The following is a 25,254-nucleotide window of genomic DNA, read 5'->3' on the forward strand; positions in this document are numbered from 1 at the left end:
CTGCGTACCCCATCTTTAGCACTGGGTACGCAGGCCGTGGGCAGGTATGCTTTTGCCGGCGCATGCGTCTTTTTGACGGTGCGCCGACCTGCGCCAAATGCAACGTGTTACATTTTGGTGCGGCCGGCGCACCGTCAAATTTGTGTTCTTTTTTATTTTATTATTTTGTCCCAGTGTGGGACATCACTGTGAAGTGTCAGATCGCTGATCTGACACTTTGCAGTGCATTGTCAGATCAGCGATCTGACACAGGCACTGAGGAAGCCTCCTCCCTGCACGCCCCGCGGTCATCTTGGATCCGCAGGGAAGGAGACCCTCGGAGCAGCGCAGCACATCGCGCTGCCTCGGGGGTCTCAGGGAAGCGTGCAGGGAGTCCCCTTCCCTGCGCGATTCTTCCCTAATCCCCCGGTACACTGCGATCATGCTTGATCGCAGTGTGCCAGCGGTTAATGTGCCAGGGGCAGTCCCTGACACATAGTGCCGGGTGTCAGCTGTGATAATCAGCTGACACCTAGCCGCGATCAGCAGCGCTCTCCCCCGGGGGGCCCCGCAGATCGCCATGATGTACTATACCGTCCTTGGGAATTAAATCCCAGGTCACATGGACGGGACAGTACGTCCGATGGCAGAAAGGGGTTAAAATTTGTTTAATACAATGTTCATTAGATTTAAGAAACAGCAACAGCTGCAGGCTTATGCTAGTAGGACTGTTGAGCAGATGGTGCTCTGCTAATGATTAAAAGTTTGGTAATTCGTTACTGTGTCTTCTGTGGTTGGTATGGCAGGTTTCTCCTGCAATTTTTCATCTTTCAAGGATGAAGACTAAGGTTGCTGTACAGTGGAGAAAAAAAAGTATTTAGTCAGCCACCAATTGTGCAAGTTCTCCCACTTATAAAGAAGAGAGAGGCCTGTAATTGACATCGTAGGTAGACCACAACTATGAGAGTCAAAATGAGAAAACAAATCCAGAAAATCACCTTGTCAGATTTGGCAAGACTTATTTAGCAAATTATGAAAATAAGTTTTTGGTCATTAAGAAAAGTTCATCCAATTATTTTAATATATATCCTTTGTTGGCAATAACAGAGGTCAAACATTTTCTATAAGTCTTCACAAGGTTGGCACACAATGTTGGTGGTATGTTGGCCCATTCCTCCATGCAGATCTCCTCTAAAACAGTGATGTTTTGGGCCTGTCGCTGGCCAACACAGACTTTCAAATACCTCCAAAGGTTTTCTATAGGCTTGAGATCTGGAGACTGACTAGGCCACTCCAGGACCTTCATATGCTTCTTACAAAGCCACTCCTTTGTTGCCCTGGTGGTGTGCTTGGGATCATTATCATACTAAAAGACCCATCCTCATTTCATCTTCAATGCCCTTGCTGATGGAAGGAGGTTTGCACCCAAAAACTCAAAATACATGGCCTCATTTATTCTTTCATGTACACAGATCATTCGTTCTGGTCTGTTTGCAGAGAAACAGCCTCAAAGCATTATGTTGCCACCCCCATGCTTCACAGTAGGTATGGTGTTCTTTGGATGCAACTCAGCATTCTGTCTCCTCCAAACACAACGAGTTTTGTTTCTACCAAACAGTGCTACTTTGGTTTCATCAGACCATGTGACATTCTCCCAATACTCTTCTGGATAATTCAAATGCTCTCTAGCAAACTTCATATGGGCCTGGACATGTACTGGCTTAAGCAGGGGGACATGTCTGGCACTGCAGGATCTGAGTCCCTGGTGGTGTAGTGTGTTACTGATGGTAGCCTTTGTTACGGTGGTCCCCGTTCTATGCAGGTTATTCACTAGGTCTCCCCATGTGGTTCTGGAATTTTTGCTCACCGTTCTTGTGATCATTTTGACCCCATGGAGTGAAATCTTGCGTGGAGCTTCAAATCGAGGGAGATTATCAGTGGTCTTGTATATCTCCCATTTTCTTGTTATTGCTCCCACAGTTGATTTCATCATACCAAGCTGCTTGCCTATTGCAGATTCAGTCTTCCCAGCCTGGTGCAGGGCTACAATTTGGTTTCTGTGTGCTTCAACAGCTCTTTGGTCTTCACCATAGTGGAGTTTGGAGTGTGACTGTTTAAGGTTGTGGACAGGTGTCTTTTATACTGATAACAAGTTCAAACAGGTGCTAATACTATAGGTAATGAGTGGAGGACAGAGGAGCCTCTTAAAGAAGAAATTTCAGGTCTGTGAGAGCCAGAAAATCTTGCATGTTTTTAGGTGACCAAATACTTATTTTCCACCATAATTTGAAAGATAAATCTTGCCAAATCAGACAAGGTGATTTTCTGGATTTGTTTTCTCATTTTGACTCTCATAGTTGTGGTCTACCTATGATGTCAATTACAGGCCTCTCTCATCTTTTTAAGTGGAAGAACTTGCACAATTGGTGGCTGACTAAGTACTTTTCTCCCCCACTGTATATTCCAAGTAAAACAATTCCCTTCCCAGAATGTCTTCGCGTTAAAGGATTTTGCTGAAAGCTGAAATAAGTACACGTGCACATAGACTTTATTTATCCATAACCCGGTTAACAAAAGGTTTGTACAAAACATTTACAGTTATACTGAATGGTTTGGCTGCCATCACTGCTCTGCTCACTCTACATAATCCTCTTCGATTCATAAATTATAAGATGACTTTCTGCCAGGAATAAGATCATGAAAGCGTTTCATGGGAACTTGCATAGTAACTCCTCCTAAATAGCCATGAAATGAGAACGGAATATCTTTGCTAGATCTGGTCCATTTAGGATCCCCAGGGTTCCAGTAGTACATCTTTTCATGAAAGAAACCGTCCCTTCCACTTCCTCCTACAATGTAGATCCTATGTCTCCACACTACCACTGCAGCTTCTGCGACACTTTCCTGAAAGGGCGGTATATTACAGTAACAAATTCTTCCCAAATAATCCATGCAAAAACTTCTAGGAATGGTATTCGGCTGCTCATAATACAACAGATAGGCCTGAAACTCATCGCAGGGTGGGTATGGATCATAGTTTCCATGTCTGGAGTTGTAACTTGCAATGACATACAGCTTCTCATTAAAAACAACAGCTCCTGCGTCAGAAAAGGTCACGGGAAGAGGAAACTGGCTCCAAGTGTCAGAAGATATGTCGTAAATCAGAAACCCCTGATGGCTTGATGATTTCTTAAAGGAACCAGTTAACCCACCTATGAGGAACAGCCTCCCTTTCAGTTGAGCGGATGTAAAACTTCGCAAGGCTGATGGCATGGAGGAGATCTCTGTCCAACATTTCTCCACCAGACTGAAACATTCTGCTGAACTAACTGCTTCTTGGCCATCACATCCCCCCACCGCATATAGTGCATCTCTGTAATGTAAAAAACCATGTCCATATCTGGGTTTAGCCATTGATGGAAAGTCCTTCCACTCATTTTTGACCGAGTCATACACATGTAACAGATTCGAAACAGAATAGTCTTCATCTTTACCTCCAGCCACGTACAAGATGTGGCCCACAGCTAAGAGTCCGGGCTGATAACGAGGACTGATGAATGGAAGTTTTTCCCATGATTCCGTAATTGGATCGTAAGCGTTTATATGATAATCTTCCTCTTCTGGAATGGTTTTGTATCTTTCCGACAGGTCCATGCATAGTATCCGATCTTCAAACATTCCTTGGCGCAGACAGATTTCGACTGAATTTTGGGCAGGGTTTGAAGTTGGAATATCAATCTTGACTTCTGTTAACTCACATGGGTCCATAAGTGGAAATCTGACAACCTTCACTAACTCTTCAGGAAGAGGGCTATTTTTGTCAGAGTGAAATTCCCACCACCGGCAAGCAAGGTTATAGATGGTGAGCTCTGATGAAACTATCAACTGATCGGAGGAGAGAATTCTGGTTAATTCTGGCAGCTCCAAAAAAAAGAAGTCCTCTTTTTCAGCTAAACCGGTAAAATGTAGGCTTATATATTGCATAGCTACATCCAGGAGGCTTTGGTCATTGTGACTATGAGCCAGTCTGTAGATCCAGAGGCAGTTTTCACCGTCAATATATTTTTTAAGAAACCTACAAAATAAAAAACAGAGAACATACAAGAGCTTATCACATTAAATATGAAACATTTATAATCTGCATGCAAAAGTGAATCTCAGCAGATTTTGCCATGTAATCTGGGAGCAGCATTAGGTAACAGATGAGACCCTGATTCCACTGATGTGTCACTAACTAGGCTGAGTGTTATTTCAACAAAATCAGTGTTTTATCAGCAGGAGATTACCACTGCAGGACTACCTGCCTTGTGCCTCCTAGTCAAGTGCTATGTAACCCCAACCCTTACACAGCTTAGCAGCTGTCAATGTACACAGAAAGTTGCCAATCAGTAATGTGGGTGGGGTTATACAGGGCTTAGCATTCTGAGTACCGCTAGATCTCCAGCAAAAAAAACAAAAAAAAAAACAGATTGCATCAAAATGACAGCTTGCACACCATGGTGTCAGTTCCTCTCATTAGGATGATCTCAGATTACATACCAGATTTCTTTTTGACAGATTCCTTTAAAAATTTTGGTAAAATTTTGTTTGAAATTTCCAAAATTTCCTAATTCTACATAGAAAAAAAAATAGCTTTGGTTAATATAGCAGAATAGAGAAAGCATGGCCTGTGTAGTGACAAGTGACTAAGATCTGCCAATTTTTACAACATGGTATCATACATAATAGGTGAATGTTGGCCAAACCCATTGATTTCAGCAAGTGTGTCTGACCATCTCATGTGTATGGGGGTGCTTTAGCTTTCTTTCGACAATAGACATGAGGGGAAAGAAGGATAGGACTCATTGGATTTCAACATGCTCAATGATTTTGCTTTCAGGAGAAATGGGCCTCTGTCACAAGTCAATGGCAGCAGCTTACTGCCCTTTCCACATTCTAAAGCACAAGGACTCTTAACTCAGCTGCAGCCACAGCATAAACTGTCATGGTGCTCATCACAAACTCACCGTTCCTGTCAGGTTATGCTGCAAATATGCTTTGTAGCACGTGCATTTGATTTCTTAAAATGCAGCAGATTTTCAGCAAGTGAATACACAGTGGAAAATCTGCTGTAATTTTGCACTGTGAGAGCTTAGTTATTTTTTTTAAAAGGTTATCAGGCAGTTAGTTAGTAACTACCTGCCTGTTGTGTCCGGCGTCGTTCTCTGCCGGCACAGAGCGGTCACTGACTGCTTCTGCGGACGTCCTGTCAGAGCAGCAGCTTCTCTTCTACTCTGTTGACTGGATGTGACTAACGAGGTCATGCTGATTGACAACCGGCTTCCTGCTGCTTAGCTGCAGAGAGCCAGTTGTCATTCACCTGGAAGGGAACGTGTGACAGCCCTACACTCAGGAAACACATGTGAATTATGACCGATAGCACCTGATAGATATATTACCTGGTGCAAAATTCCTGCAGGAGCCCAATCTGGAGGCGACTGGATACTGTGAATAGCTCCTCCACATTATCCATGCTGATATCAACTTCACCAGTGTATATAAAGCGCAATACGATCTCCATGACTGATGCGGGGATGTCCAGGAGAGAAACCTCTCCACTCTTTGACTCCTTCATCGGACAGGTGAAGAGCATATGAAAGTAGGGGCTGAGTGACGAAAGGACAATTCTGCAGAGAGAGAGAGATTGTAGGAGGAGAAAGAAAAAAAAAAAAAAAAAAAAAGTATTAGACCTAATTATGTTTCCAGGAGTCCATCCTGATAGCACCATGGAGGTAGTCCTCCTCCTCTTTACAGGGACAGGAAACACACGAGAGGTTAAGAGTCCCTCCTCACCCACCTCTCTCAGTGTTTTAACAAGTACCACACCATGATTGATGCAATTTAACCTTTATTTCACCCAATATCATAATAAGACATCATTGAAACAATACAAAGGGAGAGAACTAACCGTGCTTTCAGGATAGACTCCTGGAAACAATTACCAGTAAGGTCTAATACCTATTTTCTAGAATGTCCCTCCTGACAGCACCATGGAGAATACCAAATACCACTGCTGGAGAACCTTCCTAGCAAAGGCAGTTTGTTGACTAGATAATACGTCTAGTTTATCATGCTGGCAAAAAGTATCTTGCCTGGCCTCCCAGGTTGCAGCCTTACAAATTTTCTCAACTGATGCCCCCGCCCGCTTAGCCCAAGAGACTGCTCTAGTTGGGTGGGCACTCTATCCTGCTGGCGGGAAATGACCCCTTTTGACGGGTAGGCTAGGGAAATTGCTGAGGTATTCCATCTTGCGATGGTGGTTTTAGAGATTTTTTCAAGACAAACAAGTTTGGATCCTGTCTCCAACTACACATGGCCTCGAGATACTCGATGACTTCCTGCCTGACGTCCAAAACATGGAAGGTCTGCTCTTTCTGATTTGATGCATTTTCACAGAAGGAGGTAAGATAATGTCATGGTTTAGGTTCTGTGAGGACACCACCTTAGGTAAGAAAGCAGGGTCTAATTTTAGAATTATGCGATCCTCCCATATCCAAATATACGATCTCGAGTGGACAGGGCCTGAATTTATCCTACCCCTTTTCGCGGTAGTAATAGCCACTAAAAACGCCATTATAAAAGGTCCGATATGAAAATGGACATCTTCCCGCCAGGTATACAACGGTCTTTACAGAGGGCTTTAAGGACTAGATTCAAGTCCCAAGGAGGTACCGACCGCCTTAAAGTGGGTCGCAGTCTCTGCATTGCCATGACGAACCTAGCCATCCATGGGTGAGTAGCTAACGAATAGTCAAAGAAAGTACTTAACGCCGATGTCTGGACTTTTAGGGTGCTAGGTCTGAGCCCCTTATTAAAACCCTCATGGAGAAAATCTAGGCTCCTAGGAATATCTGGTCTACCCGCAACATCGGATCTGCCAACTTCCAAAACAGAACCTTTTCCAGATTTTGTTATACATCGCCTCTGTGACCGGCTTCCTACAAGCCTGAATCGTGGTTATAACTTGGTCCGATAACCCCTGAGCTCTCAAGATGTCCTGCTCAGGATCCAAGCTGACAGATGAAGTCTTCCTGGGTTCTGATTAAAAACTGGACCCTGATGGATTATATCCTCCCTCAAACACCATGACTCTTAGCAATGAGAATCAACTTCTCTTTGTCCCATACAGAACGACGAGAAGTACTTTCGTCCGATCCTCTTGGATTTTTCCTGAGGATTCCTGGAATAAGCGTCATTGGGAAAAGGCATAAGACGGGGACCTGTCCCACCTTTGACTCAGTGTCGACAGCCTCTGGATTGTCCATGGGATTTAGGGAATAGAATCTGGTGACCTTTGAATTCTTTCTGGTTGCGAACAAGTCTATTTGAGGTGCTCCCCAGAGATGACACAAGTACTGGAAAACCTCTTTGTTTAGCTCCCATTCTGTTGGCCAGACCTTCTGGCTGCTCAGATAATCCACCACTGTATTCTGGGTTCCCTCGAGATGGACCGCCATCACCGAAAGTACTGTTTCATCTGCCCAAGAAAAAATTCTGAACGCCAGGTCCTGGAGTGCCCAGTGCCTGGGGCCCTCTTGGTGACGTAAGAAAGATACAGTTGTTACATTGTCGATAAGATCTTTACGTGTCAATTCTTTAGATATGACCGATTTTGCCTTAGGGTCTCCCACACAGTGTAGAGTTTCCTGTAATTGGACGACAGACTGGATCTCTGAAGGCCATCTACCCTGAAGAATCTTTCCTTCTATGTGTGCTCCACATCCCCATTTGCTAGCGTCCATAGTGATCACTACACACGGTGAGAAGATCCAGGGAATACCTAACTGCAACTTTTTTGGTTGAGACCACCAAAGAAGTGATCTTATCACAGCCGGGGATAAGGACATTCCTGTATCGAGTGATGACTGGAGTCGATCCCACACGGACAGGACTTCCCTATGCAAGGCTCTCGAGTGGAACTGGGCCCACTGGACACAAAGGATGAAAACCGTCAGGAAACCTAAGATTTTCATTGCCGACCCGATTGACGCTCGACCTCTCAGGAACTAACATAGTAACATAGTTAGCAAGGCCGGAAAAAGATATTTGTCCATCCAGTTCAGCCTATATTCTGTGAGAATAAATTCCCAGATCTATGTTCTTCTAAAGAACCTAATAACTGTAAGATACAATATTGTTACACTCCAGGAAGACATCCAGGCCTCTCTTGAACCCCTCGACTGAGTTCGCCATCACCACCTCCTCAGGCAAGGAATTCCAGATTCTCACTGCCCTAACAGTAAAGAATCCTCTTCTGCAGTATGGTGGTGGAAAAACCTTCTTTCCTCCAGACGCAGAGAATGCCCCTTTGTGACAGTCACCTTCCTTGGTATAAACAGATCCTCGGAGAGATATCTGTATTGTCCCCTTATATACTTATACATGGTTATTAGATCGCCGCTCAGTCATCTTTTTTCTAGACTAAATAATTCTAATTTTACTAATCTCTCTGGGTATTGTATTTCCCCCATCCCCTCTATTAATTTTTTTGCCCTCCTTTGTACTCGCTCTAGTTCCATTATACCCTTCCTGAGCACCGGTGCCCAAAACTGTACACAGTACTCCATGTGCGGTCTAACCAGGGATTTGTACAGAGGCAGTATTATGCCCTCACCATGTGTATCCAGACCTATTTTAATGCACCCCATGATCCTGACTCACTTTTAGAGCCTTTTTTGAATATTGGTACCACATTTGCTATGCGCCAATCCTGTGGAACAGACCCTGTCTCTATAGAGTCACTAAATATTAGAAATAATGGCTTGTCTATTACATTACTCAGTTCCCTTAGTACTCGTGGGTGTATGCCATCCAGACCCAGGGATTTATCTATTTTAATCTGATTTAGCAGGTTTCGCACCTCTTCTTCGGTTAGATTGGTGACTCTTAATATAGGGTTTTCTATGTCTCTCGGCATTTCACCTAGCATTTCATTTTCCACAGTGAATACCGTGGAGAAGAAGATGTTTAATATATTAGCTTTTTCCTCGTCATCTACAATCATTCTTTCCTCACCATTTTTAAGAGGCCTACACTTTCACTTATGATTCTTTTACTATTGATATTGTTGAACAGTTTGGGATTAGTTTTACTCTGCTAAGCAATGTGCTTCTCTGTTTCCTTTTTGACAGCTTTAATTAGTTTTTTAAGATAAAGTATTTTTCTCCCTATCGTTTTTCAGAGCTTCAACGGTGCCATCCTGCTTTAATAGTTTAAATGCTTTCTTTTTCCTGTTAATTGCCCCACTTTTGTTTAGCCACTTTGGGTTTTTTATATTTCTTGTCCATTTATTCCCACAAGGCATAAACCGCTTGCAGTGCCTATTTAGGATGTGCTTAAACATTTCCCATTTATTATCTGCATTCTTATTTCTGAGGACATTACATAGTAACAGTTATAAAGGTTGAAGGAAGACTTTAAGTCCATCTAGTTCAACCCATATCCTATCCTAACTTGCCCTAACATGTTGATCCAGAGGAAGGCAAAAAACCCCATGTGGCAAACAGTAAGCTTCACATTGGGGAAAAAAATTCCTTCCTGACTCCACATACGGCAATCAGACTAGCTCCCTGGATCAACGCAATATTAAGGAAACTAGTGTATATACCCTGTAATATTATACTTTTCAAGAAAGGCATCCAGTCCCTTCTTAAATTTTAGTAGGGAATCACTCATTACAACATCATATGGCAGAGAGTTCCATAGTCTCACTGCTCTTACAGTAAAGAATCCGCGTCTGAGTATGCTTAAACCTTCTTTCCTCGAGACGTAGAGGATGCCCCCTTGTCCCCATCACAGGTCTAAGAGTAAAAAGATTAGAAAGGTCTTTGTACTGTCCCCGCATATATTTATACATTGTAATAAGATCACCCCTAAGCCTTCGATTCTCCAAACTAAATAACCCCAAGTGTAATAACCTGTCTTGGTATTGCAGACCCCCTAGTTCCCTAATAACCTTGGTCGCTCTTCTCTGCACCCGCTCCAGTTCAGCTATGTCTTTCTTATACACCGAGACCAGAACTGTACACTGTATTCTAAGTGTGGTCGCACTAGTGACTTAAATAGAGGTAAAATTATGTTCTCCTCATGAGCATCTATGCCTCTTTTAATGCATCCCATTATTTTATTTGCCTTTGCAGCAGCTGCCTGACACTGGCCACTAAATGTGAGTTTGTCGTCCACCCATACACCCAGGTCTTTTTCAGTGACAGTTTTGCCCAGTGTTTTAGAATTAAGCACATAATTATACATCTTGTTCGTTCTACCCAAGTGCATGACCTTACATTTATCCCCATTAAAGCTCATTTGCCATTTATCAGCCCAAGCTTCTAGTTTACATAAATCCTCCTGTAATATAAAATTGTTCTCTTCTGTATTGATTACCCTGCAGAGTTTAGTGTCATCTGCAAATATTGAAATTCTACTCTCTATGCCCCCTACAAGGTCATTAATAAATGTTAAAAAGAAGCGGGCCCAAAACGGACCATTGTCCTAGTCAACCAGATTAAGGGTATCTCTAAGCTGGTCAAACTTTGCCTTCCTAAAGTTCAGTGTTTTGTGACTCCCTGACAAGTCCCCATAGCAAAAGACAAGTGAAACTGTACATTATTGTGGTCGCTATTTCCTAGACGCCCGATGACCTGCAGATTTGTTATTCTGTCAGGTCTATTAGATAGTATTAGGTCTAAAAGTGCTGCTCCTCTGGTTGGATTCTGCACCAATTGTGAAAGATAATTTTTCTTGGTTATTTGCAGAAGCTTGCTGCCTTTATGGGTTTCGCAGGTCTCCGTTTCCCAGTTAATATTCAGGTAGTTAAAGTCCCCCATAAAAAGGACCTCATTATGGGTTGCAGCTTCATCTATCTGCCTTAGTAGTAGACTTTCCATGATTTCTGTTATATTTGGGGGTTTGTAACAGACGCCAAAGAGAATTTTGTTACTATTTTTCCCTCCCTGTATTTCGACCCATATGGACTCGACATCCTCATTCCCTTCGCTAATATCTTCTCTTAAAGTGGACTTTAGACAAGACTTTACATAAAGACAAACTTCTCCTCCTCTCCGATTTTTGCGATCCTTTCTAAACAGACTGTAACCCTGTAAGTTAACGGCCCAGTCATAGCTTTCATCTAACCATGTCTCGGTTATTCCCACTATGTCATAGTTACCTGTAGATATTTCTGCTACTAATTCTTCCATCTTTTTTGTCAGGCTTCTGGCGTTTGAGAGCATGCGGATTCTGTTCTGCACTGTCTCTTTACTTTCTCCGGTAAGAAGGAAGTTCTGCATCTGGAATCCAATAAGTACACCCAGAAAAATGTTCCTGTTTTCTGGCACCAAGTTCAACTAATGCAGGATGAGGATCCATCCCAGATACTCTATTATGGATATAGACTTTTCTCTGTGAAGCCGGAGTTCGTCCACCAAATTTGTCACTGGAAGGAAATTATCTAAATATGATACTATGATTATCCCTTTGTTCCTCAAGTAGGCTACCATCTCTGATACCAATTTGGTAAACACCCGGGTAGCAGATGCTAGGCTGCATGGAAGGCACTGGAACTGGAAGTGGCAGGTTCGATTCTGGATCTTTACCACAACAAATCTCAAACTTTTGAGAAGCCGGGTGAATCGGGACCTGGTAATATGCGCTTTTCAGATGCAGGGTGCACATAAGTGCGTCCCTGTCTATAAGGGGTACTGTAGATTTTATCAACTCCATCCTGAACCTTTTGTACTTTACCCAAAGGTTTAAGGGTTTCAGATTTAATATAGTGCGTGATTCTCCGGATGGCCTTATGATGGAGAACAGCGCAGAATAGTGACCCCTGCTCTCCTCTGCCTGTGGGACTGAAATTATAACAGCAATGTCGACCAGCTCACTTAAGTCTACCACGGGAGAATCTGTTGATAAGGTACAGGTAGCGATAAACCTTTTGGGAGGAGTGCAGTGAACTCATAGAATGGTAGAGTTGGAAGGGACCTGGTTCGTCTGGTCCAACCCCCTGCTCAAAACAGGATTCACTAAATCATCCGAACAGATGTTTGCCCATCCTCTGTTAGAAGACATCTATTGCATAACCCTCTTCTATGGTTCTGACTGAGCCCACTGATCCTGGATAATGTTTCGCCAACTTGCCACGAACCGTCTGAGTCACCCCCCGACCCGAATGGAGTAATTGTCTTCTAGATCTCAAACCTGATCCAAATAGCGATCTCTTGCTCTTCCCTCCTTTGTGGTAGGTTCCTCTACTGGACTTCCCTTGGCCCCTATAGTCTGATTGTCTCCGAAATGGCCCTGGTTTGCGAGAGGACTGGGTCTTTCTAAATCTATCCTCGGGAAACCCCTTCTTTTTGTCCGATGCTTTCTCTAGGATGTTGTCTAATGCTGGTCCAAACACCCTTAACTCTGAGAAGGGAATGGAGCAAAACTTATTTTTAGAAGCATTGTCCCCCGACCAGGTTTTCATTCATATAGCTCTACGGGCTGCATTAGATAGTGAGCTATTTCTGGCTGAGAACCGTACTGATTCGGCAGATGTATCTGCCAAAAAAGGCTGTAGTGGACTTCGTTAGAAGGAAGGAGGCTATAATATCTTCCCTAGGCATTTTGTTATTTAATTGCTCCTCCAGTTGCCCTGTGGCGCCCCCAGGAGTATGGCCGCCACAATGGCATTGCCTTCCTCCAGGGAGGGTGATGCCATGCTTGGAATCAAGGAAGGGTCTCTCAAACAGTTAATCATTTTCATGCAACAGTTCCCACTCCAGGCCAGCAGAGGGAGATCTGAACCGAAACTAGGGGACAAGCTTTTCTCTGGGGGCCAGTAAGGGAAGTGAGGAGTTAGTGTGAGGAGGGCAACGTGTGTAGACATGTGGAGAGAAGCTGGAGGTTGAGCTGAGGACAGAGAGCTCCCTCCTTGTGACAGCACATGATCTGGAGCCTGGTCTCCACAGTTGTAAGGATACTGAAGGTCCTGCAACAGAAACCAGAGGAATAGGAAGCTGTAAATGCTCTATTCCCACCTAAGACTCGGAGGCACAACAGCGACGGGTGAGCCAAGAGAGACAGAGGGATACAGCTGTCTGCCATACAAGGTAGTTCTAAGAGGAGATAAGAAGGAGGAACTTAAGTGTAATACGTACTGCATGTACCTCAAGCCAGCGCTAGGAAGGAGACTACACAACCCATCTGATAGAGAGATACCCGAGTTGCTTCCAGGCTAGTCTGCTCCTGTACCATCTGTTATCAGGACCCTGGACTGCCTTTGCCAATTAAAGGTAAAGAAACTGCACCCTATGGTGTCCTTGCCTCCTTCCTGCAACATCCTCAGCACTGCTACATCTCTGTGCCAAACACTGCATCTTCTTCCTAACCCTTTATCTACACTGCCCTGGGACTACAGCCCTGCCTGTGGAGGGCTACCACATCATAGCAGCACTACACCATCAGTCCCAGAGGATCTGCATGCAGCGTCGGCTTAACATCTCCCTTGCCCGAACACCACAGGTGGCGTCACGAATCACTTATAAACTTTATTCCCAACTCAACCCCTTTTACATGCACGCCCAGGGCCACGGACTGGGTCACCGCTGCTGTGACGTTCCCCTCTGAAGGACCGGCCCGGTACCGAGTACCCCACAGCCCTGGGAGGGCGACCCAGCCCCATCCATATTAACATGGACCTGGCCACTGAAGTGGCTGCTATAAGTTTTTATCAAAGCCGCAGATGTCTCCCCAGCCTGTTTTAGGAGCCCTTCTGTCCATCGGGTTTTTTAGATTTGAAGAATCCTCAAAGGTAATAGATGTCTTCCCAGCGACCTTGGCGACAGGTACATCCATTTTGGGATCCTCCCAGATCTTATTGCCCTCTGTTCAAATGGCAAATGATTCTTAAAATCCCGTGCAACCACCAAGCATTTCTCCGCATCCTCCCATTCCTCTAGGACCATGGCCCGGATATGGTCATTCACTGGGAACACCCGCTGTTTCTGAGCTCTGAGTCCACCAAACATCTTATCCAGTCTGGACTATGGTTTTGGGACCTCCTCCACCTGCATCATATATCTGATAGCCTGGACTAGGTTGTCGGTATCCTCTGAGGCAAATAAATATCTCCTACCCCGTTCAGGATTTTTCAACACTGCTTCACCCTTTTCTTCCTGGTCTGACCCCGGAAGCTGGGATTCCTCGTCCAAGCTTAGCTCCATCTCCCACCGAGGCCTCTTAGCTCTCGGACCCGGTCTGGGAGGTTGCGGGTGGGAAAAGCTAGATAAAGAGGCCTGGACTTCTTCCCGGATTAGGCTGGTTTCACACTTGCGTTGGGCAGAGCTGCGGAGAGCTGTGTACTTCCTCCATTAAGCCCTGCCCTCTGTCGCATCTCTTCCATTCAGCTTCGCCTACTTCGACATGCGTCCTGCGTACCTATCTTTAACATTGGGTACGCAGGCTATGCGAATGTACGCGGATGCCTCCGCATGCATCATTTTTACGCTGCTCCAACCGCAACAAAATGCAACATGTTGTGTTCGGCACAGTGTTCGCATACATTTGCATGGCCTGCGTACCCAATGTTAAAGATAGGTACACAGGATGCATTCTGACGTAGATGGAGCTGAATGGAAGAGGTGCGGCAGTGCACGGGGCTTAACGTAGGAAGTACGCAGCCCTCCGCAGGTTTGCCCAACGCAAGTGTGAAACCAGCCTTAGAGACCTCATCGCAGACAATAGGGACATTTGTTATTCCCTTACAACTCTGGCGGTGCAGGTGTCACAAACTGTTCTGCAATAAGCCTCTGGTAACTTTATATTGCATACAGGGCACAGTCTGGATTTGGCCGAAGCTTTGCCAGACCGTTTGAACTTAGGTGGAGGCATAGCTGGAGTTCCCTTATCCTATATGAAGTAGAAAAGGGGAATAGTCACAGGCTGTACTAACGCCGACCGGACTGCGCCAAAACGCACAGTCCTGGTCACCTTTGCCCGAATCATCCATAGCGCTCGGTGCATGCCCTGTGCCCCCTGAGATTCAGGTAACGGTCTTATGACTTGTCTTGCGTTATTTCCGTGCTCCACCCTGGAATGTACGCCAACCTCATGACCCGGGGTCTCCCCTGACATCACCGGAAGTGCAACGGATCTTTCCACCGTACGGCTTCCGGAAGTAGCAGTGCCCCGTTGGCCGGTGTCAGAGTCGAGAGCACCCCCCCACCCCCATTGGGAGGAAGCGGCTCTACCCAGGAACTCGTCCGCTCAACTGTTTGTTTGTGGCTGAGGGACTCCCCATCGGAGGGTGTCAGCCCCCTGAGCCCTCAGGAATGCTCCAGTGCTTCTCTCATGCATCCCTCAGTGCAAAGACAGGAAAAACACTGAGGGACGTGGGTGGGGCTTTTAACCTCTCTTGTGTTTACTGTCCCTATAAGAAGGAGGAGGGTGACCTCCATGGTGCTGTCAGAAGGGACATCCTGAAAAAAGGAATCATAAGTCTGTAACCAACAGGACATGCTTAAAAAAAAAAAAAAATGTACATTGTTTTCCATTGTAACGATATTTCATAAATTGCAACACGTCCTATATGTATATTGCCCATACACATGACCAACATTCACAGTCTGAACACGGTTCAATGTCTGGGACGTCTGCAGGTCTCCTGGTCTGTATCAGCCCAGCATACCAGAAGCTGCAGAGTTCGGGGCACAGTCTGACCGTGGGAGGTGCAACACCCGCCAAAAAGGCTCTACACACCATATTATGGCACCAGTCAAAGTTTCAGTGCCAATAGACACTGACATGAATCAAGCCATATTCCATCACATTCTTTATTAAGAGAGAAAGTAAAAATCTAATCCTCCCAAATATTTGTCAAGAAACATCAAAAAATTCTAGTGTGACCCCAATGCAAAATGAGACTACAATTGTTTCCATATGCAGAGGTGTGTGTGGAGGAGAGTGGAGTAGTGTGAGATAGTAAAATTAAAGGGGTTGTGTTCAGTATTTTACAACAGTGTTTGGAAGCCAAAACCAGGAGTGGATGCTAATACAGAAGTGGTGACGTTTTTAGTAAACTTTTCCTCTGATTGTTCCGCTCCCGATTTTGGCTTACAAATACCCCTTAAATCAATACTTACCTGTGACAAAGGAACCTTTTTCCTGTTGTCTCAATAGTGGCATCACACAGGGTTTCTGACAGATAAAACTCTCGTAATCCTAAAAAAAAAAAAAAAAAAAAACCCCACTTAAAAACAGTGATAATATATTGTATCAAAAGACAAAAAAGAAGTGCGTAGGGCACAAATACTGCGAAACATTTCTTATCATCCCCTACCCTAAATGCAGAGTCATACAGGAGCGCCCTCTTACCGTCAATGATGCTTTTTTGCAGTGTGTCATGGTCGTCCTTGTGCTCCTCCTCAACGTGCTGCATGTACCTCGGTGGTTGGCGGGTGATCTGTAGATTGTAACGTCTCCAAAAATGATAAAGTCAAACTAATTTCCAAAAGAACGTCTAACCATACCTTAAGCACAAAAAAGATGGAGATTAAAAAAAAGAGGGGGGGGGTTATTCCCTATAATTAGATGTTCATACAGTTTTATTACTTGATTTTCCTTTTAACAGATCTAAGATCAAAAACTTCATTTTATGGAGAGTTTGAGGCTTTTTTTCTGTTACTATTAATTCAGAAGTCATGCAATGCATATTTGAAGAGTTTTCATGTGGATTTTGGAGCACAATCAGCTCCAAAGTCTACGTTGAAAAAACCCAGTATGAACATGCCTTGAGAGTTATCACCCATCTGTAATGTGGCGCGGGGTGGTAGCCGTGGGCGAGATGCTCATCTTCCCCACCCCGGTACGCTACATGAAAATGGGGTCCTGACTGGTTTCTGTCAGGTCAGATGGCTGTCGTAGACACCTTCATTTTCAGCTTTGCCATTGTTTGTACAGCTTCGGAACCCTTTAAACCCACGATGAGGACACCAGACCCGTTTGTAACAATAAAGTCCTTTTTTCTGACAGAATAGACAGATTGCAGGATATCAGCTTGCCGTTTCCTTCTGCACAATCCAGAGGCCCACTTTTGGTGGTTCTGGACCGTGGCACATTACTTGTGGAGAACGTTGGAGATGAACAGCAGGACAAAGTGAGTAGCTGCATGGTACAGTGCCACACTGGTCAATGTGTTTCACTGTGGCCATTGCACCCCAACTACAACGTAAGGAACAATAGCAGCACAGACCTAATTTTGGGCAATAGTTCCTCAAGCAAAAAGTCAAGCATCCTCCAAATGCAAACAAAAAATAGACAGGAAGCAAAAAAAAAAAAAACCCAAAAGAGAGGAAAACTAAAAATCATGTTCCACTTTCCCAATAAAATACATAAGCTTTTTTAAGGCTGTAATAGTCCAATCTATGGAAGTAGCCAAAACAGTAAAAATCGCTCTGTCACTGCGCATGTCCTCCAAAATACAGTTAAGCGTTCAAATCTTCTAATGTACCCTAAAAAATTGTGCATATAGACAAGTCGCCATACAAACAGAAGCTCAAGCAACAAAACAATAGCGGAACTATGGTAACAGTAAAAAGAAAAAAAAATTAGAGTTACCATAGACTTACCGGTAATTCAGTTTCTAGTAACCCACCATGACAGCACACCAGGAGGATGTTACTCCTTTCCTAAAAGGGACAGAAAATGACAAAGAGGTTAAATAACCCCTCCAAAATCCTCCCCCTCAGTGTTATTATAAAGAACCACAGGAGAAGGAGTGCATTAAATCATATTTATTCTCTTAGGAACGTAAATTAAGCAAGAGGACGGATTACTCCTGCTGTCGTGGTGGGTTATTAAAAATCGAATTACCGGTAAGTCTAATTCTATGTTCTCTAGTAACCCCCCATGACAGCACACCTGGAGCAGTATCCAAGAGTGGTATTTAGGCAGGGACTATAGCTCTAAGTACTTTTCTTCCGAAGGCCAAGTCCTCCTTTGACATCAGGTCCAGCCGGTAATGTTTGTAGAGTGTATGGACCGAAGACCAGGTAGCAGCTCTGCATATCTGTTTGATGGAATCACTGGCTTTCTCGGCCCAGGAGACAGATGTTGCTCTGGTAGAGTGGGCCGTAAATTTTTCTGGTGGCGGAAGGTCATGGACCTGATATGCCTCCAAGATTGCTCTCTTGATCCAGTTGGCAATTGTAAACTTGGAAGTCTTCTTCCCCTTATTCTGGCCTCGAAGGAGAACAAACAGATTCTGGTCCTTCCTAATTTTCGCCGTCATTTGGAAATAATGAGTACTGTTCTCCGAACATCCAGAGTGTGGAACTATTCTTCCTTATTTCTCGGCTCTTGATAGGAGGGGAGAATTACCTCCTGAGATTTGTTAAACTCTGAGACGACATTGGGAAGAAACGATGGATCCAATCGCAGAATAAGTCTGCCCTGCAAGACCTTCATGTAGGGTTCGTTGATCAAGAGACCCTGTAGTTTGCCCACTCTCCTGGCTGTAGTTATTGCTACAAGGAAGGTGGTTTTCCAGGCGAGTGTCTATGTCCATCGTCGACAAGGACTCAAAAGATGGTAGTGTGAGCCCCTTTAGGACCACATTGAGGTCCCAGGATGGAACTAGGCTCATAGCTCTTGGACATATGCTGGATGCTGCTGTTATAAATCTTCTGATCCATCGGTGGTCGGCTAGTGTCTGGTCAAAATATGAGCTTTGTAGTGTCCTAGTGACCTTTTCTAAAAATCCTCTAGTCTTCCAGATTGAGAATTCAGAAGCCAGGGCTTCAGGTGTAACCTCTCGGGATCTGGATGGACTGTTGGTCCCTGATAGAGAAAGTTTCATGACCACAGGTAGTTCTATCGGTCCTTCTACCCCGGTAAAGGTCCCGAACCAGCTTCTCTTGGGCAAGAATGGAGCTACCAAGATTACCATGACCCTTTCCCTCCTTATCTTTTGCAGAACTCTCGGTAGAATTGGTAAGGGAGGGAAGGCATAATCCAGTCTTAATGTCCATGGGTGGGCTAACGCGTCTACACCTAAGCAGGGATCAGTTTGATTTAGTGAATAATATTTTTGGGTTCTGGTAAGGTCTTCTTGTCTGAAACCTTTTCTAGCAGTTCGTCTAGGGCAGGACCAAACATGAATTTCCCTTTGAAGGGGAAAGAGCACGACTTCATCTTTGAGGTCATATCCCCGTTCCAAGATCTCAGCCAGACTGCTCGTCTCGCTGAGTTTGATAATCCTGACGATCTTGCTGCCACTCTCACCGATTCTGCAGAGGCATCTGCTAGAAAACCTGTCGCTTTCTGGAGGAGAGGTAGGGAAGCTAGGATGTCTTCTCTGGGGGTAGCTGTAGACAGGTGTTTCTACAGTTGCCCCAGCCAACAGTACATTGATCGAGCCACAAATGTAGATACTGTATTGGTGTTTAATAAAGATGCTGAAGTTTCCCATGATTTTCTTAGTAGCCCAATCATCTTACGTTCTAGAGGGTCCTTCATCTGGGAGGAATCCTCAAATGGTAGTGTAGTCTTCTTAGCTACCCTAGCAATCTGGACATCTACCCTTGGAATTTCTGACCAGCATGAAGCTGTCTCGTCGCCTACAGGGAACCTGTCCTTCATCTTTGCTGGGGTGGCCAGCTTCTTCTCTGGGGATTCCCACTCTTCTAGCACCAGGTCCCGGATATTCTTGTGAATGGGAAACACCTGCTTCTTCTTAGAACAGAGTCCCCCGAACATTTCTTCCTGTACCATCTTCTCCTCCTCGATCTCCATGGTTCTCCTTACTGCCGTGGGGAGTTCCTCTATATCCCCCAAAGAGAATCTCTCTCCTGTTGGGAAACCTCTGGGTCTAGGAATAATTTGCCCTCTTCCAGAGGCTTGTCCAGGACTCTTCATCCCGAGAGTCATCATTCCCTTCTTCCTCTAAATTAAGCTTCCACCTTTTTGTTTCTGGAGGGACACTGGGAGAAGGTGTGGGATTGGAAAGGGCAGCCAGGGAGGTTTTAATCCCCTGCTAAATTAGGCCCTTAATCTCTGCCATCACGGATGGCTGCTCTTCCCTAATGACTTTCTCCATGCACTTTGCATAATGTTTTCTTATACGAAGAGGTCAACTTTTTTGTACAGACTGCACATCTCCGTGAAGTCTTGAACCTGCTTCCTGATGCAGGTTCCTTGTCCCCCTAAAAATAAAGAGAAGGAATCATAAGATTCTAACCTGCACCAGGGAATGGACACCCAGTGCCAGGGTACTTACTGGGACCAGGATGGTGCTGGGATCTACAGGTGCAGAACGAGTGGAAGCTGACATCTCCATGTTTTTACCACACAGTGGTCCTACCTTAGATGTCTTCCTGTCTGGGGCTCTTATATAGGCGACCGGACTGCATCACCTGTCCTCTGATTAGAGCACCTCCTCCCTCCGATGTCCAGGTGTGTGTGTGGCGCCCCCAGGAGCATGGTCACCACAGTGGCATCGCCTTCCTCCAGGGAGGGTGATGTTATGCTTGGAAGCAAGGAAGGATCTCTCTAGCAGTTAACCATGTCATGCAACACAGTTCCCACTCCAGGCCAGCAGAGGGAGCTCTGAACCAGGATTGGGGGAGGAGCGCGCTCTGGGGGCCAGGAAGGGAAAATAGCAGTTATTGTGAGGAGGGCAACGTGTGTAGACGTGCGGAGAGAAGCTGGAGGTTGAGCTGAGGACGGAGAGCTCCCTCCTTGTGATAGCGCATGATCTGGAGCCTGGTCTCCACGGTTGTATGGATACTGAAGGTCCTGCAACAGAAACCAGAGGAGTAGGAAGCTGTAAATGCTCTACTCCCACCTAAGACTCAGAGGCACAACAGCGACTGATGAGCCAAGAGAGATAGAGGGCTACAGCTGTCTGCCATACAAGGTAGTTCTAAGAGAAGATAAGAAGGAGGAACTTCAGTGTAACACTGTACTGCATGTACCTCAAGCCAGCGCTAGGAAGGAGACTACACAACCCATATGATAGAGAGATCCCCGAGTTGCTTCCAGGCTTGTCTGCTCCTGTGCCATCTGTAATCAGGACCCTGGACTGCGTTTGCCAAGTAAAGGTAAAGAAACTGCACCCTATTGTGTCCTTACCTCCTACCTGCAACATCCTCGGCACTGATACCTCTCTGTGACAAACACTGCACCTTCTTCCTAACCCTTTATCTACACTGCCCTGGGACTACAGCATCATTGCTGCACTACACCATCTGTCCCAAAGGATCTGTTTGCAGCGTCGGCTTAACACCTCCCTTGCCGAACACCACAGGTGGCATCACGAATCATTCATAAACATTATTCCCACCAACTCAACCCCTTTAACATGGGCGCCCAGGGCCACGGACCGGGTCACCGCTGCTGTGACATTTCCCTCTGAAGGACCGGCCCGTTTACAGAGTACCCCACAGCCCTGGGAGGGCGACCCGTGTGTGTGTGTGTGTGTGTCTAGGCCCGCCGACACCTTCCGCGCTGTAATATGATCATGCGTTCCAGAATGGAACACAAAAAGTCCTTCCTGTATGCTGAAGCAGAAGTCTTCACGCGTGTGCGACAAGCTGCTCCACAACGCTGGAGGAGAGAGGCTGGAGAGCTTTGAGAGGCCTCCAGCTGAAGAATTTCCCCCAGACCTTGCCAGAACGTGCGCACTTGAGGAGGGGGTCTCGAGTTCTAACGGAGATGGGAGCAACGCTCAGGGAAGAGAGGCAAGTCTGCTCCCCAGCTTTCAGATTTCCCTGGTGACCGCTGCCAGCACAGTACACCTAGGATGAAATCTTCATCCCTAGTAGGGACAGGAAAGAACACTGAGGGGGAGGATGTGGGAGGGGTTATTTAACCTCTTTGTCATTTCCTGTAGCTATTAGGAAAGGGGTAACATCCTCCAGGTGTGCTGTCGTGAGGGATACTAGAGAAAAAAGCCTGGCCAAAAGTGGGTTACTTGTGCCAATGATATTCATAGCACTGCTTTTCAGGAAAGATGCTGAGAGCGGAAGTATTCTGGAATTGCAAGATCGGAGGATTCGGTTTAGAGGGCAGTATTTCTTCATGGAGCAATACAGAATGGATATTATTGCGGGAAGTCAGCTGCTAGGAGGGGTTCTGCTATGTAAGATCATAGTGACCCTATGTCAGTTAATAAGCACTAAACTTTGTATATAGACTGTGAGCCCTCGCGGGCAGGGTCCTCTCTCCTTTTGTACTTGTGTGTGCCATGTATTGCTCATGTTTATTGTGTTTGTCTTTGTATGCCCCTTTTCCACATATAAAGCACCAGGGAATAAATGGTGCTATAAAAATGAATAATAAATAATATTTAGCAGAACAGAACACATGACTTTAGTTCAGCTGTCCACCTCGACCGACCGAGACACTTGTCTCGGAAAGGTGCCAAGCCTCCCGCTCTGACCAACCGATCCAGCTGTCCCAGAAAGGCACAAAGCTGCCCACCCCAACAGATCGACCCAGCTGTCCTGGAAAGGCACAAAGGACCGGTTTCAAGTAACTGAAGGCTATGTGCAGATGAAGTTTTTTCTTGAAGCGGTCAATAACAATGAGGTTTCAAGTGGTAAACTGCTTAAAGGGAACTGTCACCTCATTTTTAGCCTATGAGATGCGGCCACCTCCATCAGGGGCTTATCTACAGCATTCTGTAATGCTGTAGATAAGCGCCTGATGTAACCTGAAAAATAAGAAAAACCAGTTAGATTATACTCACCCGGGGGTCCGGTCCGGCGCCTCCCATCTTCTAGCGATGCCGTTCTCCTTACTTCTGCCATGGCTCCTGCGCAGGCGTACTTTATCTGCCCTGTTGAGGGCAGCGCAGAGTACTGCAGTGCGCAGGCGCCGGGAAAGGTCAGAGAGGTCCAGCGCCTGCGCACTGCAGTACTCTGCTCTGCCTTCAACAGCATATATAGGAAGGAGAGAAGTCCGGCTTTCAGGATCGCGCTGTTCCAGTCTTCAACAGGGCAGATAAAGTACGCCTGTGCAGGAGCCAAGGCAGAAGTAAGGAGGAGGACGGCATCGTATGAAGATGGAGGCGCCGGTCCAGACCGCGACACCCATCGGACCGGACCGCGCCCCCCGCTGAGTATAATCTAACTTGTTTTTCTTCTCTTTCAGGATACATCGGGGGCTTATCTACAGCATTACAGAATGCTGTAGACAAGCCCCTGATGGCGGTGGCCGCATCTCATAGGCCAAAAATGAGGTGACAGATTCCCTTTCAGGAAACGCACCATATTTTAGACATTTTCTGGACTATTTTCTTTGCATCAAGAAGGGGCTTTTGTAACGTTCTGGAATAGTTTGTTATATTGAATAGTTTCAACCTCCTTCGGAACGGACAAAGGTTACTCTAGAGCAGATTCTATCAGGGGCCGCTTCAAAGAGATCACATGTATGTGTCATCCCCAAAAGGTTTTTCAAAAACTGAAGCAGAAATATAAAAATGCTCAAAAACACTGAACACATCTCTAGATGGGTAACATAAGGTTATTCACATGGTTTATTTTTTCTTTTTGCATTTTAAGTGGAATTCGCTCCAAACTGAGCGATGTCTAATCAAAAGGCTGGAAGAAAAAAAAATATTTTTTTAAAATTTGACAGTGTCAAAAAAGGGAAAAAAACCCAGAAACCCCACAACCAAAGAACTGTGGATCCACCAGCATGCTATGAGCGCAGTTTGAAATATGGAGCGCTGTTGCTGCAATTTCTTACCACCGCGTCATTACAAGTGTGTTTTCGCACCTTTCAGAAAAATAACTCGTACTGCGGTGGCAAATTGTGACCTCCGCCATCTTCAATGTTGCCATTAAGATGGAACAGAGTTGCGCATGAAAAAAAAAAAAAAAAAAAAAAAAACCCAGGCGTCATCAGTAGTGGGTACCGTTTTTAACATTAATGTGTCCCGAGTTTTTTTCTCTCTGTTAGATGAAGAAATAAATGACAAAGCTTCTCCTACACTTTGCAATGTTAAACATGGACGCCAGCCGCGTGCTGTACTCGGTTTTCACAGACTTGTATTTGCCCTTGTGGCTGGGGAAAAAAAAAACAAGATGGCCGTCTCAGGCGTACACGGAAAAACAAGATGGCCGTCTCAGGCGTACACGGAAAAACAAGATGGCCGTCTCAGGCGTACACGGAAAAACAAGATGGCCGTCTCAGGCGTACACGGAAAAACAAGATGGCCGTCTCAGGCGTACACGGAAAAACAAGATGGCCGTCTCAGGCGTACACGGAAAAACAAGATGGCCGTCTCAGGCGTACACGGAAAAACAAGATGGCCGCTTCAAGCGTTTTGGACAGACAGATGATACGTGAAAAACACAAACGTGAGCAGCAGCAGAGGTAGTAATGGGTACGAGCGGCATCCGTGAGGAGAAAAAAACAAAATGGCGCCACCCGTGAAGGAGGCCTGAGGCTACATGGCAAGCTGGGCCATGACACAGGTCAGGCAGCCAAAGATTGCCATTAGTGATGAGGGAATGTGTCCAGATAAGGCGTTATCGGACCACGCTCGGGTACTTGTGTCCCCGCATCGGTTCTGTTCAACAGGCGCAGCACACGCTGGGACTGTCTAACAAACAGGCGATCTTCCATAGGTTACAGCTGTCTAACACCTGAGAGACATGCAGCCGCAGACACTGGAACATAGTATTCGTGCGCGCCGGAGAGATCCAGCACCTGAGCATGCTCAGATAACACCTCATCCCAGTCACTCACTAATAATAGGGTAATAATGGGGTCGTGGATAGGGGGCCATGATATAAAAGTCACAAAAATTCCAACCGGGTCAGATTTTTTTGCAATTTACGGAAACCTAGAATTCAGAACACGACCCCATTCACTCATATTGCCCCGCGATGTAGAAGCTGCCCATCTCTGAGGGAACACCGGGGCACAAGCAGCCATGTCACTGCACAGATCTATACACACATTTAGATGTAGGAATTGCCAGGTAAGCATTTGCCTCTCACATGAAGGTTCCCTGTAGTCGCACATGGAGTTTTGCAGAAGTTACTTACATGGAGTCTCAGCTCTTTGGCCACTACCTGCAGCTCACCTGCTCACCTTGCTGCCAAATGAAAGGTCTCCACCCAAACAGATGATGATGATGATCACAGCAGGAAACCTCCGAGTCCTGATCACAAATCCTCTATATTCTCCCCGGACGGAAGTCAGTGCTCCTGAGCTATAATGCTGCTGATCAGGGTTAGTGTGAGG

At 45.5% G+C, this 25,254-nt stretch overlaps 1 protein-coding gene across 16 annotated transcripts; it reads right to left on the reverse strand.

The window, feature by feature from the left end:
• Window positions 1-2,505: 2,505 nt before the first annotated feature.
• Window positions 2,506-25,254, reverse strand: LOC141060809 (kelch repeat and BTB domain-containing protein 8-like). 16 transcript variants are annotated; one of them, XM_073557183.1, is made up of 6 exons: window positions 25,102-25,254; window positions 17,628-17,687; window positions 16,375-16,462; window positions 16,143-16,221; window positions 5,418-5,645; window positions 2,506-4,054 (listed from the first exon to the last, which is right to left on the reverse strand). In XM_073557183.1, the coding sequence occupies exons 3-6, from the start codon at window positions 16,436-16,438 to the stop codon at window positions 2,638-2,640; spliced, it is 1,788 nt and encodes a 595-aa protein (XP_073413284.1). In that variant the 5' UTR covers window positions 16,439-16,462; window positions 17,628-17,687; window positions 25,102-25,254; the 3' UTR covers window positions 2,506-2,637. The 16 variants fall into 16 exon arrangements, with proteins under 16 accessions (XP_073413284.1, XP_073413272.1, XP_073413287.1 ...); XM_073557171.1 differs by having other exon boundaries at window positions 16,375-16,529; window positions 25,102-25,186; XM_073557186.1 differs by having other exon boundaries at window positions 25,094-25,178.

The sequence above is a fragment of the Dendrobates tinctorius genome, unplaced genomic scaffold (assembly GCF_039654945.1).
Source record: "Dendrobates tinctorius isolate UK_male_01 unplaced genomic scaffold, ASM3965494v1 ptg000245l, whole genome shotgun sequence".
Classification (NCBI taxonomy): Eukaryota; Metazoa; Chordata; class Amphibia; order Anura; family Dendrobatidae; genus Dendrobates; species Dendrobates tinctorius.

Bases quoted from the DNA above. Each gene is read 5' to 3' on its own strand.
- LOC141060809 (XM_073557184.1), bottom strand. From the start codon at position 16,438: ATGCAGCACGTTGAGGAGGAGCACAAGGACGACCATGACACACTGCAA. The intron at 16,222-16,374 runs GTAAGAGGGCGC...TTTTTTTTTTAG, and splicing joins GCAAAAAAGCATCATTGACG to GATTACGAGAGTTTTATCTG. The intron at 5,646-16,142 runs GTAAGTATTGAT...CTCTCTCTGCAG, and splicing joins AAAAGGTTCCTTTGTCACAG to AATTGTCCTTTCGTCACTCA.